Genomic DNA, 18,372 nt, shown 5'->3' on the forward strand with positions numbered 1-18,372 from the left:
TTTAATCTATAGGGTTGTTTGTATTTCCAATGTTGCAGAAGGAACTGCTAAAGTGAAATCTTTGTTTGAAATTGTACATGTTGCTATTAAAAAAAAAGGATGATCAAAGTGATGACATACACCAGTTCCCCTAGGATGAGTTGGGAGCTGTACTGCCTTAGGCGTTAGAGTGCCATCAGAATAGGGTTAGCCTACTTTACCACAGATTCCCAGGCAGTTCAACAATCTGAAATATCAACAACATCTATTCAAAATAATCAAGTACTTGGGGAACTCAAAGAAATACGAACGTAATCTCCATTATTTTAAATTCATTACTTTAATCAAAAAAATAAATGCATACATTCATTTACCTATTGATATATCACACACATAAAAACCGTGAAAGCCTAATCAAGTAGAACCAACATTCATTCTACAAAATGAAAAACTTGGAAGAGTGAGCATTCTGAGTGGGGTACATGATTACAACTTATGCCCAGCACATTGAAATATATTTCTCTCACGACTCTTCTCTTTATAGTCTCTTTAAATGTATAAATGTACATAGACTGACTAGTTTTGGCCAAATCACTCGGTACACCACCGGTTTGAAGTTAGCCAGGCTGAAGAGGGATGATGCCCCGAACCCTGTCCCAAGATGCTGGTTTTCTGGTCCAAGGAGGACCTGGCTGACAGTTCAGGCTGGACTGTTCCCACGGAGAACAGAGTCAAGGCGGATTTGCATATGGCTGGCTCCAAACTGGAATGGCGTGGCGAGCAAAATAACAATGGATTAAACCCAGATCTGTGACTGGGGTGAATGTTTGACAATGTTCAACATTCCGTCCATCATCTTTTTGCTTTGCATGAACATGTAACAACATTGTGTGTTGATGTATCTCACTTTCTTGTGAAACTTTCTCATATCCCAGGATATATAAATTATATTTACTGTAATGTCCATCTTTTTTCTCGTGGTGAGGGTGACTTCTGCCTGTGTCTCACCTTTGGTTCCTTTTTCAACTTCCAGTCAGTCTCTATGGGGTTCTAATTTACCTCCTTTACTGTAATCCTTTGCAATATACAACTGCTATATCACAATCCTTTGCAATATACAACTGCTATATCACAATCCTTTGATTCTTGTGTAGAAACGAAATGGAGAGAAACAGGGAGACTAGCTTGAGGAACAAAATGGAAAACCTTTTAAACGCTATACAAGAATCAAGGGTTTGTAATATAGCAGTTGTATATTGAAAAAGAATACTATGAAGAAGGGTTTGTGTTGCTCCTGGCCCAATAATTTGCCTTTGGATATATTAAAAGTGTTGGCCTTATGCAAAGGAAAATCATTTTCCAGTGCCTTTCTGCAAAAAAGGTTGATCGATGCCATTGTGCTTCAAATGAGCGGTGGCACAAAAGTATAGTAAATCTGAGTGATAGTTTGAAATCAGATCAGTCACAGTGGTGTGTGAGGAGGTGCATTCCTGATTGTACTGCACCAATAAAGTGACAGTTTTTTCTGTTGGCTTGTGAATCTCATAGCTCAATGTGTTAAAGAATCAGGGCAGTGGCTCAATAATTTTACTACAAATTGAAAAACTAAATTTACAAAGTTTGTCTTTTAGGGAAACTTGGCGGCTCTTGAGATAAGTATTTCCAAGTTGCATAGGTTTTTGCATGCTGTCCTGGGTGAATCTGCTTGTCATAAGCTTACTTAAGTTGACAATTTTCATTCCACACCTGCATAGCTGCCACGTCTCCTATTGTCCGGTCTTCATGTCTACTGATGACTTCCATCAATGGCAATAGAACTTCAATGACGCCGAGCAAGCAACACAGCAAGACAGTCCTCCCAGGGACTTGCACACATGCTGGCGTCAACGAGGGTCAGATGAGTTGCGGCACCCAGGCTCGCAGATAGTGGATCTGTGGCCTTCCAACTGCTTATTGGGATACTCTGAGGCATGCAGGTAAAGCCAGGCCTTGAGTACGGTCATCCTACTAAGTGATGTAGCAGAAAGAATTGGGACAATCCAATGCAACAACTTATTAAGGAGCAAGAAAAAAGCTGAGCTATTCTATTTAAATACAAGTTTATTATTTTACACAGATGGACATTTGGAATTTTAAGTCAATGTGAAAAAGTCACTATGTTCATGTCATCTTCAGCTTTCAGAGCTCATTGGCACTCAACGAACAAAGTTTGTACTTTTCCACATGCACAGATTCTAGATGTCCCTTTACCAAGTGCAAACCAATGTGAACTAGCTTGAAGCCACTCTTGGATTTCAAAAATGTATGCAGATTCAAACACAGAAGAGGGAGAACAAAGTCCTGCATTTTAAGAAACTCATACTTCAAACTGGCTAGAGGCCACAAACGAAATGAGTCAATTGGTCAGGAGATTGCCTCTAGGAAGGAATACGTGGGCATACGAAGGTATCCATGTAAGACAGGTACAGACTGTAGTTGCTCCCAGCATGACCAATTTAAAAACCCTTGTCCATAAGCCAGCACTTCAGCTCCACATCAAAGTGACCCTTGATTCGAATGGCCCTGGTGACCTCATGCACCTGGGTGAGTGGTGTTTTTCCAGATGTCTGCGTCAGGTATTCCTTCACATCTTTCTCTAGAGCCTAGGAGGATAGGAAATGGAGAGTCAAGAACGTGTAAACAGTGGCAGGTCAAAACAGGCACACAGGGAAAGAAGTGTCCCTTCAGTGACAAGTAATAGATTCCAAAGTGTGCGCGCTGCGGTAGCACAAAATATGCAATATGGGTCATGGAGGATTCTGCCTTAGTAATCTTTGTCTCCATAACTGAGGGACAGGAAACATAGTTAGGATTACACACAGCAGCACCAATGCCTATCAAGTAAGGTGGGTCACAAAAAAGGCTCTCTTCATAGCATGGATCTCTTCATGACATGATGGAATTAGGGTCAGAAGCATAAATGAGTCAGAATCAGCAAAGTGGCACAGCAATAAACAAAATAAATTGTTGGAGAAGGTTTGACAACATGCTCATCAAGGATCTTTGAGGGCAGGTATGAGGGTTAAAAGTATTCGTAAATACCTGGTTGTAATCCATATGGACAGCCCTACTTATACAACTTAACATTAATCGAAGCCTTATTGTTATCAATTGTTAAAAATATCCATTGACTGAGTTTTGACTCCTTCCAAAGGAGTACTTCTCATTCACTTAATTCTAATGAGAGGTACATTATTGTGTTTCCTTTGGAGCGCCCAGGATGAATGCACAAGGAACAATTTTACATCAAACAGTGAATTATCTCATAAACTTGATATACAGGGAAGTTGTTTCTTGTTTCGTGTTTTCACTACACCACATTTTTTAGTTTTAATCAGGTGTCAAACTTCAGGCCAGCCTATTGGCTGTGGCGACTATTGTTTTGGTCTGGGCACTTATAGCTTCATAGCCGTCATATTAGCAATGGTCTTAAAAAGGTACAATGAGAAGAAGCAGAGAGAGAGTGGGCTATAAGTCAGCCCCGTTCAGCCAATGGCTTTCATGCTTTACCACTGCTTGTAAAGACTGTCCATCAAGCCTATGGCATTTCGTAGATCGTTATATTGGTCAATTTGTGTTCCTATTAGGTTTTACTGATTTGCATCAAACAGTCATTTTGTAAGACTGTGGATGCAACATGGCAGTCAGTGTGGGTTCCTTGTCATATTCAGATTTGTTGACCCTATAACATTTTAATTTCTGATTTAGGGCTTTTTTGTTTATATCTGTACAGGATTCTCCAAAGAGTAGCTCATAAGCTAGTGGTAGCTCTCAGCAATCTGCAAGAAGCTTCTCAAGTGTAGACAACCTAGTAAATGAAAATTCAACAGAATACATTTAAAAGCAAAAAGTGTTTATTTTCAGAACTGGTAAGCTGATGTTTGGCAAAAAAATTGTAATTGTAACTGTAATTGTATTTATATAGCGCTTCTACCCCTCACGAGGCATTGAAGCGCTTTTCGGCAAGTAGCATGCTACTCTGGAACCCTAAGGATTAGTTGTGGATTAGTATAGGGAAATATAAGTCGTTAATTTGAGCGGTAGACATGTGAGTCTGTACGTTTGATTAAATAGGATAAAGGAGGGATAGAGAAGAGAAGAATCGAGATAGTGTTATTTGGGAGATAACATTAGATGAAGTTTGGGGTGAGTCAAAGGAGTGGTAGAGGAGGGGAGAGACTAGAAAGGGTTATTAGGGAGATCATAGTGAAATGAGGTTTGGGATAAGTCAAAGGAGTAATAGAGGAGGGAAGAGTCTAGGATGTGTTATTTTGAAGATCATAGTAGAAAGAGGAGGTTTGGGTTGGGTCAAGGAGGGATGGAAAAGTCTAGAAAGGGTTATGATGATGATATGATGAATTACTTTATTCGATATTTGCATATCATAAAAGTACATAACATATCAAGCATAAAGACAAACATACATTTAAAAGAATTTCATTATTACACAAATATAAAAACTGTTTAAAACATTAAAAATGATCTATATACACAATATTTGCTATATAAAAACCCTAGTAACAGGAGACAAAGTGCAAGAGTACATATGGGTTTCTAAGGAGGCAGATTTTAAGCTTTGTTTGAATCGATCTGCCTACTCCGAATCAGCCAAGCACTAGATAGATATTTTGCAACCCGCAGACAATGAACAGAGATGTAGTATCTGAGGAAAGGATACGTAGGGCAGTCCTAAAGTCTCTGGTTCCCAATTCCCTGCATACTGGTTTTAGCCACCTTGATCTTGGACTTTGGTATGCTTTGCAGGCAAACAGGAAGTGGGATAAAGGTTCTGGCACACGTGGGCAGTATGGACAGCCCTCCATAAATGTATTAAGAGGAAGTGTCCCGTACCTCAATTTAAAAAAAAAAAAAGAGATCTATCTTTTGGAACTTGAATAAAGTCCAAAAATGATTCCAGCTTCCTCATGGGCTTATGTTCCAAAAATTTGGTGGTTAGAGCTCCCCACCTCATACTTTTGAGATCCTCAGCAAGAACCCACTCCCAATAAATTTTCTTGACAGCCCCCTTAAGGGGTGGAGACTGTGAGGACCAAAATTCGGCCAACCCCAAATTCATAACCAGCTTCTTCAATTTAGTAAGCCACTGTATTTTGTTGGCACCATTCAAAGAAATTAGTTTGTCCAGCACCAGGGCATATTTAGCCAATTCTGGTGTCCTTCTCAGGAGCACCCAGAACAGCAAAGAGCGGAGCCGGACTATATCCGAGATCGAGCGTTTGCCCATATCAAGGAAGAGTGGCTTCAGTGGGGTCGAGATAGGGAGGGAAACTAAGTCTCGTACAAACTTGTTCTCAGCTCTAACCAAATCATCCACTTTCTCACTTCCCCAAAGTTCAGAGCCATAGGTTGCAGAGGCCAATGCCTTTGCATCATAAACAGCAAGGGCTGGGGCTATGGGCCTGCTGACAGAAAGACGCTGATTCCTTAGAATAGCTCCAGATGTTCTTTTTAGGTTTAGGAGCATTTTGGCGACATGGGAGTAGTCCCTCCTCATTTTACTATTAATCCTGACTCCCAAGTAGTCAAATTCCTCCACTACCTCCAACGGCAGCCCATTAAGGGTGATGTTACTTCTCTTTGCTTTCATGGAGGGAGGCATTACCATTAGTTTTGTTTTAGAGGTGTTAATTATTAGGCCGTGTTGGACGCAAAACAAGGAAAATCTGTCCAACAATCTCTGCAGACCAGACGGGGTTTTGGACATCAGGAGGGTGTCATCTGCGAAGAGGAGGGTTGGTGTTTTTTCCCCTGCCAGGACCGGGGCATCGGCGTTGTCCTCCCTCAAATGGTCTACCACCCCATTAATGAAGAGGGAGAACAACGTCGGGCCATCACGCAGCCCTGGCGCACCCCACTGTTCACAGGCACCCTCTCTGTAAGTTGTCCCTGACTCCCCCATCTGATTCTAGCAGAATTGTCCTGATGGAGTTTGGCAATAAGCTCCAGGAGATACAATGGAAACCCCATGTCCAGCAGCACCCTCCAAAGCCTATCACGGGGAACCAGATTGAAGGCACTCCTCAGGTCTATGAAGGCCAAGTATAAGGTTCCCTTCTTGATGGTCACAAATTTCCAATGTATGGCATAGAACCTGAAGACCTGATCCATTGTTCCCACGTTTTGGCGGAAACCTGCCTGAAAATGAGACAGCACGTTCCCTTCCTCCAACCAGATTCCTATTCTATTTACAATAACCCTGCCAACTACTTTCTGGATAACGTCAATTAGACTGATCGGTCTGTAGTTGGCAGGGTCATCCCTATTACCTTTCTTGTATATGGTAACCACTTCAGCGCCCTTCCAAGAATCTGGGACGGGATATCCACAGAGAATTAAATTCAGTAGTAGGGCGATGTAGTGAGTCCATAACTTGGGATCATGTAGAAGTAGATCGCCAGGTAACCCATCCGGGCCTGCTGCTTTGGAGGGGACTACGCTTGTAATGGCATCGTAGACTTCGTATGATGATTCGAAGAGCTCCACAGAGGCCTGTCCATCAATAGATGAATCTTTTGGTGGCCAGAGGGTTTGCCCGGATACTGCCTCTTCACAGTATAATTTTGAGAAGTGGAAATGCCATTGATCAGCAGTTATATGGTTAGGGAGGCGCTCTGCTCCTCTTCTATCAGATTTGTTAATCAGGTTCCAGAACAGGGTCGAGTCTTTCAGGTAAGCAGCATTCTTAAGTTGTTGCCAATGCTCTTCCTCCCATTCCTTCTTAGCCCGTCTAATACATGTGTTATATTGCTTTCTGGCTACCCTAACTGATGGCACATCCTTACATCTAATACAGTTTGATATTAACCTTCTCTTCCTCCTACATTCTGCCGTGTACCATGGTGACCCTGTTTTGGTATTAGAGGTCTTCCTGGGCCCTTTGGTATCCTCAATAATAAAATGCTTGTCAATTTTCTCTATTAAGGTTTTATAGGAGATTGTAAATTTGGAACATTTTTCAGTGCCTTGGAAGGAAATCAAAGATGAAAGCTCGCTGGTTTCGATTTCAACTAATTCTTTAATACTAGTTAGCCTATCTACTTGGCAATTCACCCTGTTCCATTTTAATTTGCGGTTACAGTTTGAAGGGACTACCTCCTTTGTAAGAAATAAGGGGCCTTTAGGTAAGACCCTCCCACTTCCCCATCTTATTTCCATGCAGAGCGGATTATGGTCGCTGTCCTGCGTCTGCCTGATTTCCATGTCTACTAAACTGCCCCAAGATCTGATGTCAAGTAAAATTTAATCAATACGAGAAGGGCAGCTCAGTCTGTTGTACGTCATTGCACCATTTGGATCAGAGGTGGTCCTGCCATTCAGAGTGCGTAAGTTATGTTCCAAAGTTAGCGAGTTTAATTGGATCACTCTAGGGGTCCATTTCTTGATTGGCACCACAGTAAGGGTCGGTATAAAGTGTCTTGAATCCTCTTCATTACAACCCAATAGGTCCTCTTCACCTAGGGGTTCGTAGGTACAATTAAAATCCCCCCTATGATAACACTAGACAAGGGGGTACGTCCCGCTAGTGCTACCTCAAGTGATGATATAATAGGTGAAGTTTGACCTCCCGGAGTACCTCTGGCATACACATTAAACAACTCAAGCGAGCTCCCATTCCTATTGTCTCTTATAGAGATATGCAAAATGTCACCAGGGTGTAAGTCATTCACTTTAAGAGACCAATTCAGGGCCACACTAATCCACACTTTTTGATACAATCAGTTAGTGAACTGAACACGGATAACCTTTTAACATTAATCAGATCCTCCCTAATGACTGATCTACATCCTCTCATGTGTCGTAGCCAATGGATGGTTTTGTTACGGATGGAATCGCTACTCTCAAAAGGTATTAGTAACGCCAAGCTTAGTAACCATGGTCATGTAGACAGTGTCATTCGGGGGACTAAATGAATTATTAAACCGTTTTCTGCTCCAAGTTTCCCCTGTGTTTGCCTCTCTACTAGATGCTAGCGGGAGACTGGGTAGTTTTTTCCCTCCGTTTGGTTCCTTCGGCTTTGGTGGATGTCCCTGAAGACTTACTGCCTTAGCATATGTGCTAGACGTATCCTATCCTCTTGGTGCACTAGCCATTGGTGTTTGGGCGGAGGTCTTAGATGGTAATCTCCTACTATTATGGGGGTATTCCCTAACGCTATTATCACCTATGGGGCCTTTAGCACATTGGGCATTGTCGGTATCTGGGGGATATTTTCAACAATCTTTTCACCCTTCTTTAATGATGTAATCAATAGATTTTTAATAAAGGTGATATCCCCTTCCAGACTTTCCATTTTCTTCAAAAAAATCCTATTAAAGTTCAGGCAACTGGTGCATTCAGATGGAGCATTCATACCCCTCACGGCCTCCCTTAAATCTTTTGCTAATACCTCGTTTAGCTCCCTGGATTCACCTTCCAATACCGCAAAACGGTTAGAACAGGCAATACCCAGATCACATGGGTTTGCCTGAACAGAGCCATCTATGTTTTCTGTTAAGTCAACCAGGAGATCGGTATTACTACTATGGGTACCCTCCCCTGTAATCACAATAGTATTGGCCTCAATGGGGTTAACAGAAACAGAGTTCAGATCATCAGCAGATACAATGTTCTTTGGTTTTTTAGAGAAGAAGGCTGGAATCACTTTGTTCCTTTTCCGTGTCATAATGTCTATAATGGGATCCTGCGTTCCTGTTATATCAATGGATGGAGCCCCCAGTAAAATGTTTTCACAGTCCTCAACGATGGATTCAATACTAGATAAAACACAATTGGATGCAGCATGCTGGTTTTTTTGTTGCTTTTTTCCCTTTTTTTATATTTGCTGCAGTCCCTCCCCCCTCCATCGCTTTCCTCTTGCCCATTATGTTCCACGGACCCACTGGTATTACTATGAATGGTGACCCAGTAGTCCTCTACAGTCAGCTGCTCCGTGCAGTCGCCCCAACAATAATTACGCAGTACCTTCAAACCTTCTCAGTTTCACTTGTTTGGGGAGGGGGGCCCAGCCCGGCCTCGTCCGGCCCCGGATGGCCACAGACGGCCCGCCCTTTGCCCGGGCTTCACCCGGCACAGTCCTGCGCACGTCACGCGACGCTGATGCTCTCGGTGGTATAAGAGCACCTCCAGGGGCGGGACAGGGCGTGCGCGACTTCCTTTGTCAGGGGCCGCTGGGGGATGTAGTCCCCGGTCCGCCGCGAGGTCAGGCGGCAGAGGCAGCAGGCGTCAGGCAAACAAGGAGTCTGGTGCGGGCAACAGGGATGGCGCGGGAAAGCTGGAGTGCTCCTCGGCACCCCTCGCAAGCCCAGGTCGGTGGCTGAATGTCCTCCCAAAGGGTTATGTTATATAGGAGATCACAGTAGTAGACTGAGGTATGGGGTGAGTCAAGGAATGATAGAGGTGGTAAGAGACAAGAACGGATCTTAGGGAGATTATGGTAGTAGAAAGATATTTGGGATGAGTGAAAGAGTGGAGGTAGAGGATATATTAAAAGAGGTATAGGACGAAACAGAGGAGTGCATTGAGGGAGTTGATTTTTTTGTTTTTAAACATTACATTTTTTTCTACAGTATGAGTAAAGTAATAACATATATAGATAGATAATTGCATAGAAAGATTATACATATATAAAGGAAAATAATAAAGACATATACATTTGGATTGCATAAAGTTCCATATGTGCAGGTATGGATAGATAGTTAGAAATTCAGACTTTCAGGTGCTCCTGCATGTAGAAAACCAATTTTCTGTGTGTGTGTGTGTTTTATATATATCTATATATATTTGTTTTTATTTTATTTCCCTCAATATTTCAATAGTGAAGCACTCAAAGATACAATTGTTAAGATCATATGTACATATAGTTATATATTGGAAGTAGATGCATGAATGTATTTCGAAACAGATCAATCTTGTTGCTTGATCATACCAATATGTTAAAAAATATGATGCCCTTCTGTTTGGCAAAGAACATCTTTTGGTTAAAAAATACTTTTGGGAGGTCTCTTGGCGCAAGACTCAAGGAGATTCAGGAAGAATCTTTATTGGAAGACGATGACCATTTGTACTTCCCGCGTACAAAGGGACCAACAGCCAAAGAAAAGGGTTTGGGAGGAAGTGCAAGAAGTGACTTTAGGTAAATGAGCTTCCACACCACAACATGTTTTCTACCTCTCACCATATAACCAGTTCTCACGGGGTGAGCAGAGCGTGCTTCAGTTCCTTCTGTATGAATCTGTGTTCGGTCATGCTTAATTCCTAACTACATGGCTAGCCCTAAACATGATGCCCACACACTTGGCTTAGTATTTGTTTTAGTCATTTATTGCCAATATTCTATGAGGCCATGCTTTGCCCCCCATCCTTTCCTCGTCGAAGATAATTTTATAACTTTAATGTGGTTTCCAACTGTTGTGCTAGGCAGTGTTGATATTTTGAAATCAGTTAATAATTAATGTAATTTTTTTTCTTGATATGAAGTTGTTGCGAAGTTGTTTGCGGAGTGTTCTGTAGCGGCTTTCTTTCTATTTCATCATTTCACTGTAACTTTTTCTCATTAAGGGGAAATACATTAAGTCTAGAGATCATTTCAACCAGCTCTCTCTATTGTACAGCATGCGAATATCATTTTGAAACACCAAATGGGCCTAGTTACTTTTTCATAATTCTTATATTCTCCCTGATACACAGTGTTGACAGCCCTTCTTACTTCCAATGTGCATAAAATATTTTAATATTTGCAACTGCAGCAATTCACTTGCCACCAAACTCATTGATCTGTCTAGACAACAGAAGAAGAGCCAACCAGGCTGACCTCCCACAGGGTAACAGTAGAGCAGCTGTCTGCCTGTCTACATCTTCCCCCTCCAGTTCAGAGGTAATGCAAAAAACGCACAGTTCTGTTTATTATTCCTACAGTGGATGCCTCTGTGCAATCCCTCCTACCTATTTTAGATCATAGAGTGTGTTAAGTCATGCCCTTCCAAGACAGAGAGCAGTTGCTCTAGCACTATCAGCTCATTTTACGTGGAATGAATTACACAAAACAACCATACTTCATTTAATATCGTTTCTGCATTCAGTGAAATAGAGAAAAACATGTGCCAAAGGAAAGTCATGGAAATTTGTTAACATCTTCCATTTTGTGGGGCTTGCAAACCACTCAAAACTCCACAAAATGTCATGCTGCATGTGTTCTTAACACCATTGCCTCAAGAGTCTTACACCTACCCAAATGTCACCTTCAATTTTCCTGATCACTGTAGTTTTCCGGTTTCCGACTGATATGTCATTGTAGACTGGGACATTATGCATTCGAGACCGTCTCACCATGTATGGGAGATCTGGAGGCGGATCTGCAAAGAGAAACATTTGGTAATTATGTCCGTCAGATAGGACAGTGATTGTTGGAAGAGAATACAACAGAAGGCATTACCAAAATGGAAAATTAACTGGCTGAATCAGAAATGGGTTTCATAGGATGAGAACTCAGTAGAACGACAATAAAAGGGAAGTTGCTATTCAAGTTGTTGGAGTGTCAAGCGTGGATGATCTAAGGGATCTTACAGTTAAATCTGCTGCACATAATCACTGAATTTTGATCATAATTTATACAATAAACTGTGATCTTTCCTTCAAAACCATTTAACCCCAAATAATTTCAAACACCCAGTTATGTGCAGAATTAAACATTATATTCCAGTGCTGGGCTTTGCAACTACTGTCCAAGTATTAAAATCAAAATGGGAGAGGTCCTATTTGGATCGTCGCAACAATAACCAGCCAGTATACCATAATCAACTGACGAGCATCTTGGATGCCACGGTCTACTTCAATAGTCTAAAGATGTATGACCACATGACTCCCACCCTGATTGTTCTGCAATGGTTGCACCCTCCTTTTATCGTATTATCTTCAAGATAAACCTCATCAGCTTTAATGAATTAACAACCAGCGCACCTCCCTAACTGGCAGCCACCGAACCATTCCAAAAAGTAAAATAAACACAAGACCTGCCTTGAAACCAAAAAGTGCAAAATATTAGATCAGAAGACAAATGTAATAAAGTGGTGCCCCGAAGAATGTGGAACAAAATTCCCAGAAATACCAAGCTTGTCCAAATCAAAAGAACTCGGAGCACTCCGCTTCAAGAAGTACCTCATATTCCATCAATAATCTATCTGCTCTTCTGGACCAAAATCACCAGACTTCACTTTCACCACTCATGGATATGATCTCCAATATTTACCACAATGTCTAAATCACAATCCAGTGTAATGTGTGTAACACAAAGAGCAGTACAGCGAAGTCAGAAGTTGCTGAAATAGCAAGTCTGATGTATAGCTGTATTGTGCAAGGCTTGCACTAGTTTAACATTTCCGGCATCTTGGATGTCTGCGGTAAGAGCCTACAGAGTCTCAGTAAGGATAGATCTAGGCAGGAAGCCATCTGTACTGCCTATGAAATGGGAAAACATGTGGGTCATGTTTTTGGTCCCTGTAGCAGCTTTCTACTTTGCAAGGATGTATATTTTTAGAATTGGTGGAGATAAACCCATTGTGTAGTAAGATGCGTAAACAAATTTGCCTAACATTCCCCTGTATTCAGTGTACATTGTCACTGTTCCAATGACAGTGTGATCCTAGAGCCAACAGTGTTTTAAGTCTTGTCAGTGACTTACACACCAACATCACTGACTCCAACCGGCTTGTATTTATTCCCACACTTGCCAGCCGCCCACTTGCTTTCCCTGCTGCGTGTTAAAAACCACTCAGCCACCTTTTTTTTTTGTTTAAATCTCTTTGACATTAATGTTTTAACAGTATAGAACACAAATATTCAAATAACCACAACTGCCAAGTGAGGATACAGCAGCAAACATATGACATGCCCTTAGCAGCGATGGCATGAGTGCACTGTGTCGGATATGGTATAGTGAGGTTATCCACAACATAGGATCACTTGAGAGGAAGTGTGAGCGAGTGCACAACCCAAACGCTGCATATTGTGATGCTATACTATGTGTGATATTGCAATGAACGGTGGGTGGAGGGTACAACAAAATGAGGACAAAATAACTTAACTAAGGGAAAGGGAGTAACCCAAGGCCCTGAAGTGTAGCAACGGCTAAGCAACTGCATGTGGAGCGCATGAAGACATAGTTCTTCGGCAGGGCGTGTAAGGATTGCGTAAGGCAGCCCCCTTTATGGCATCCCGTTAGTGGGAGTGGAGTACCCTCTTGGCTCTGAAGCGACCTCCGCCTCCTCCTGTGTGTCTGCTGTGGGTGTGGCTGACTTCTGCAATTCAATCACCATAGCTCCCCAATCTGCAGCAAGAGGGAGTCCCAGTAAGTCCTCCCTCTGCAGCGCCATACCCTCTGCCTTAGCCCAACTGAGCATAGAATGGTGCCAGGCCAGCACCTGAGGCGCCGCTGGAGTTTTCCATCTTTTGGTGATCAGGCGCTTTGCAGTGATTAAACCCAAATCTAAGAATCGTGCAGAAGCCTTGCGTTTCTTGCTTCTCTTGAAGAGATGTAATAAATACACCTCCCATTGGAAGGGAACGACACGCCTGTTGCAGTGGAACAAGGTGGCTGCCAAGTCAATCCAGTATTCCCCCTAGGGCAGGGCAATGCCAGAGCATGTGTAGAAGGTCTGCGTTAGTCAGACGACACCTGGAGCATACAGAGTCATCCTAGTGGAAGAACTTATTTATCTGGGCAAGGGGGAGGTATGTGCGATGGAGGATAAAATATTGGACCTGCCGGAAGCGCTGGTTGCGAAGGACACTTGTAGGACTTTCTAGTATAGCCATCCATTCCTTCTCCGATAGGGGGTGACCTAGGTCTTCCTCCCAGTATTGCCTCAGGGTGGGACACCTTCTAAGCACCTTGCAGCACAGCTCGCCGTGAGGGGAACAGCTTTGAGCCCTCACAGGATCACCAGCGGCCAAGGGGCATTTCGGTCGGCACGGGAGCAGCGGGAACCACATCCCCCAGCTGCCCCGGCCGGCGCAGGACTAGTGACGCCACAACAGCGCCCGGAGGCGCTACAAAGTGTGAGGGGCGCCGAGCGTCCAGGCGGGACACCTTCTAAGCACCTTGCAGCAAAGCGCGCCGTGAGGGGAACGGCTTTGAGCCCTCACAGGATCACCAGTGGCCAAGGGGCATCTCGGTCGGCACAGAAGCAGCGGGAACCACATCCCCCAGCTGCCCCGGCCGGTGCAGGACTAGTGACGCCACAACAGCGCCCGGAGGCGCTACAAAGTGAGAGGGGAGCCTCCCGCCCGCGGGACGCGCGCGGGACGCGCCGGGCTGAGCCCGGGGAGAGGGCGGGCCGTCTGTGTTCGTCCGTGGACGATAGGGGACGGGACGGGCTTCCCCCCTAACACGCCGATATGGGTAAGCGAAAAAATCTGTGCCATGGGTCTATTCAAACACAGAAGGCCAAAATCCCACGAAAGTCAGACACTATTATTTCCTATCTGACCTCAGCTGTTGGAGCTATTACTAAAGAGATTGCCCAAGCGGAAAAAGAACTTGGATTTTCATCAACCCCCCTACAACAGCAAGTGCCCGGCATAATAGAAGATACACAAGAAAGTATGCCTGTAACATTGGAAACACAGCCTGACATCCCCCTCGTTTCCATCCCAGAGGATGATATAGGTGAAACCACTAACACAGGGCTGTCTGGTAGGGGCAGGGGTGGGGAATTCCTATCTCCCGACGCCCGAGACATCTAGATTTCTTAGGAGGGCAAGAGGTTTTAATTTGTATTTTGTCCAAAGGACAAGTAGACAGTTTTATGGTAATCCGATACACAGCTGTTCAACCCTGTAGGTCACAGCCAGTTAATAAGATTCTCTGAGCAGTTTATTGGCAGTGAAAGGGTGAATGCAAAAGCTGGGGCCTGCACTTTAATTTCCCCAGAACAGAACAAGTTGGAAATAGCTCGTGCGTGTAGCTTCCAGGCCCCATGTAAGAGGCGGCTTATCTGCCTCTTGGCCCCTTGCTCTGTCTTGAACTGTATGACCCCTGCCTTGTATTCTCTGCTCCACTCCTGGGCCTCATCTTTAACTCACTTTGCTTTCCCTTCTCATGCACCCCCTCCTTTGCACTTTGCCTTTCCTGTACACATTATGTTACACCCGGTGCCTGAACCTGCTCATCCCCCTTAGCCGCCCTCTCTGACATCTCTGACACATCGAGGGCTTACATCAAAGCTCATTAGTTTCCCCATGGGCTTTCATGAAGGCCTAAGGCCACCCCCAATTATGTCCTTGCACTAGGCCTCTCATGTCACTTTGTGCCTGCACCAGGGGCATTGTGAACACACTGCTGTAGAAACTACAGCAGCTGTGAACTTTTTGATGGGCCTCTTCAGTCTGCTGGTCCGCAGACAAAGGACCATAATGGACTTGAAAGGGTGGGTGGGTGAGTGATAGGGTGGATGAATAGATGCATGTATGAATGAGTGAAAGGGTGGATATACAGATGCATGGATGAATACGTGCAAGAGTGGATGATAGATGCATAAATTAATGAGTGAAAGGGTGAATGGATAGATGCATGTATGAATAACTGAAAGGGTGGATGTATAAATGCATGGATGAATACGTGCAAAAGTGGATGATAGATGCATACATTAATGTGTGAATGGGTGAATGGATAGATGCATGGATGAATGAGTGAAAGGGTGGATATACAGATGCATGGATGAATACGTGCAAGAGTGGATGATAGATGCATACATTAATGAGTGAATGGGTGAATGGATAGATGCATGGATGAATAAGTTAAAGGCTGGATGGATGGATGAATGAGTGGAGCGTAAGGGTGCATTTTTAAATCCATAAATGGATGGATGAATGAGTGAAAGGGTGGATGGATAGGTGCATGGATGAATACGTGAAAGGGTAGATGTATAGATGCATGGATGAATACGTGCAAGAGTGGATTATAGATGCATACATTAATGAGTGAAAGGGTGAATCGATGGATGAATGAGTGAAAGGCTGGATGGATACATAGATGGATGAATGAGAGGATGGATGTAAGGATGGATGTGTGAGAATGGGAGGAAAAGAGCAAGGGTGAATGAAGGGATGGGTGAGTGGATGGATAGGTTGAAAGTGGATTGATGAGTGAAAGGATGGACGACTTACTGAAAGGGTGGATAAATGGGTGAGAGAGTAGATGAATAGATAGCTGACTGGGTGAGGGATGGATGGGTGGGTGGCTGGGTGGACGGGTTGACGGATGGCTTGGTGGGTGGAGAGTTGAGTGTAAAGGTGGATGGAGGGATTAGTGAAAGGGTGAATGGATATATGAGCGAAACGGAAGATGGATGGGTGAAAGGGTGGATGGATGAGCGAAAGCGTAAATGGATGAAGTGAAAGGGTAGGTGGATAGATGAGTGAAAAGGAGGATGGATGGGGTGGATGGATGGAGGGATGAGTGAAAGGATGGATGAATATGAGTGAAAAGGAGGATGTGTGGGGTGAAAGGATGGATGGATGAGCAAAAGGATGGATGAGTGAAAGGAAGGCGGGATGGATCAGTTGGATCGATAGGTTTGGAGATGGCAGGATAGGCGTTAGCAGCTACAGTAGAGGTGGTGGAGCTCTTGATGGGCCTCTTCTGTCTGCAGCTCGGCAGACAAAGACTTGTAATTAATTTGAAAGGATGAATGGATGTGTGGGTGAAAGGGTGAGTGAGTAGAAGTGTGGCTGGCTAGATGGATGGATGGATGGATGAATGAGTGACCGGGATGGTGGATGGACAAAGGATGTTATAATGAAGGAAAGTGTGAATGAGTGGATAGGTTACAGGGTGTAAGGATTAGAGAGCGAAAGGATGGATGAATGTAAAGGATAAATGGATGGATTGATGGATGGGTCGAAGGGTGGGTGGAAGGATGAGTGAAAGGGAGGGTGGATATATGAAGTGAATGGAAGGGTATATAGATGGACTGAAAGGGAGGGTGTATGGATGAGCGAAAGGATGGATGGATGGTTGAAATGGATAGGTTTGCAGATGAATGGGTAGGTTTGGATATGGATGAGTGGATCGAGAGACAGATGAACAGATGGATGAACAGATTAGTGAAAGGTAATGGATTAAAGAATGAATGGGTGCCAATGTAAAGGTGAAATGCTAGATATCAGTGTGTGAAAGGATGAATGGATAGATGCTTAGATGGAAGAGACAAGAGAGCTATTGTGGAGAGGATTCCAATTACTTTTTTTCGCTTGCTTGGTGTCATAAGAACTTTGAATCAATGTGGGGGGTATTTAAATGTTCTGGTTACTCACTTGGCCTACATTGTGCTCCTTTCTCTACCTTGGGATTATCAGGTAGGCGTGGTGCTGTTTGCCAGCGAGTTCTTACTAGACAGCTAGTATTTGGTCTCATAAAGGCCACATTGCCATAGAAATTCCCGGCACTGAACAAAACTACTTTGTAAAAGAGCAGAATGCTGTCACACACAATGAAGCCAGCTCACAGATAGGAAGAGATAGCATTTCAATAAAAACAAAAGGTCTTGGTTAACTCAATTTCATTAGGGGCTCAAATGTTAAAGTCACGAAAGGGCACCCATGATATATGTCCTTGTATTAAAGGAGATTTACGTTTTTCATGAATTCACATGAATTTCTTAAGTAGGCCAGAAAACCGCAGTCCTAGAAAATATTTGTGATTTGCATCTTAGCATGAGCAAATATGAATATGGCCCAGCGGAAATCTGTTGAGTGTTTACAAGTTCACTTTTTCTCCAACCACATTTTTCCCAGCCCTGGAAGAAACTTTACTTCTGCCGTTGTCAGGGGTAAATTTCCGACCTTTCTCAGTATGGGAAAAGATTAGAGAAGAGCTGGTGAAAACCTCCAAAATTCAAATCCTTCTATAGTATTAGCCTGACATAACCAGAGAGGCTATTATCAGAGCTCTTCTACAAAGAGATTGCAGCCATTATTTGACGGTGCACTACATAGCACCAAATGGACAAGTGGCTTTTGTTACAGGACAAGTAGATTTATGAAGCTACTTGTCCCATGGACAAGTACATATTTTGATAAATTCCACACCCCTGTAGGGGGCAGGGTATTGTGTTGGTACAGTCTATAACAGAGGCCCCTCCTAACAAACAAACCTATGGGCCCAAATCCCCCAAAAAGTGTCAACAAAAAACTAAACACCTAACTAATATTACAGCGACAAATGAGGAGGACTTGGTAGACAGACTAAGTAAAAGAATTGAAGGACTTATAAACCTACATATGGAACCAATACTAACTAACATAGCCAAGGACATTGTCGACGTCCTTAATACATGT

General features: G+C 43.4%; 1 protein-coding gene across 1 annotated transcript in view; it reads right to left on the reverse strand.

The window, feature by feature from the left end:
- Positions 1-303: 303 nt before the first annotated feature.
- The window catches only part of MRPL49 (mitochondrial ribosomal protein L49), a 73,830-nt gene continuing 55,761 nt past the window's right edge, over positions 304-18,372 (reverse strand). The window contains exons 3-4 of the mRNA XM_086938502.1: positions 11,266-11,390; positions 304-2,621 (exon numbers count right to left, since the gene is read on the reverse strand). Of these exons, the coding sequence (XP_086794628.1) occupies positions 2,475-2,621; positions 11,266-11,390 (272 nt within the window). The 3' untranslated portion in view covers positions 304-2,474. The remainder of the gene's footprint in view (positions 2,622-11,265; positions 11,391-18,372) is intronic.

This window comes from Lissotriton vulgaris, chromosome 9 (assembly GCF_964263255.1).
Source record: "Lissotriton vulgaris chromosome 9, aLisVul1.2, whole genome shotgun sequence".
Lineage (NCBI taxonomy): Eukaryota > Metazoa > Chordata > Amphibia > Caudata > Salamandridae > Lissotriton > Lissotriton vulgaris.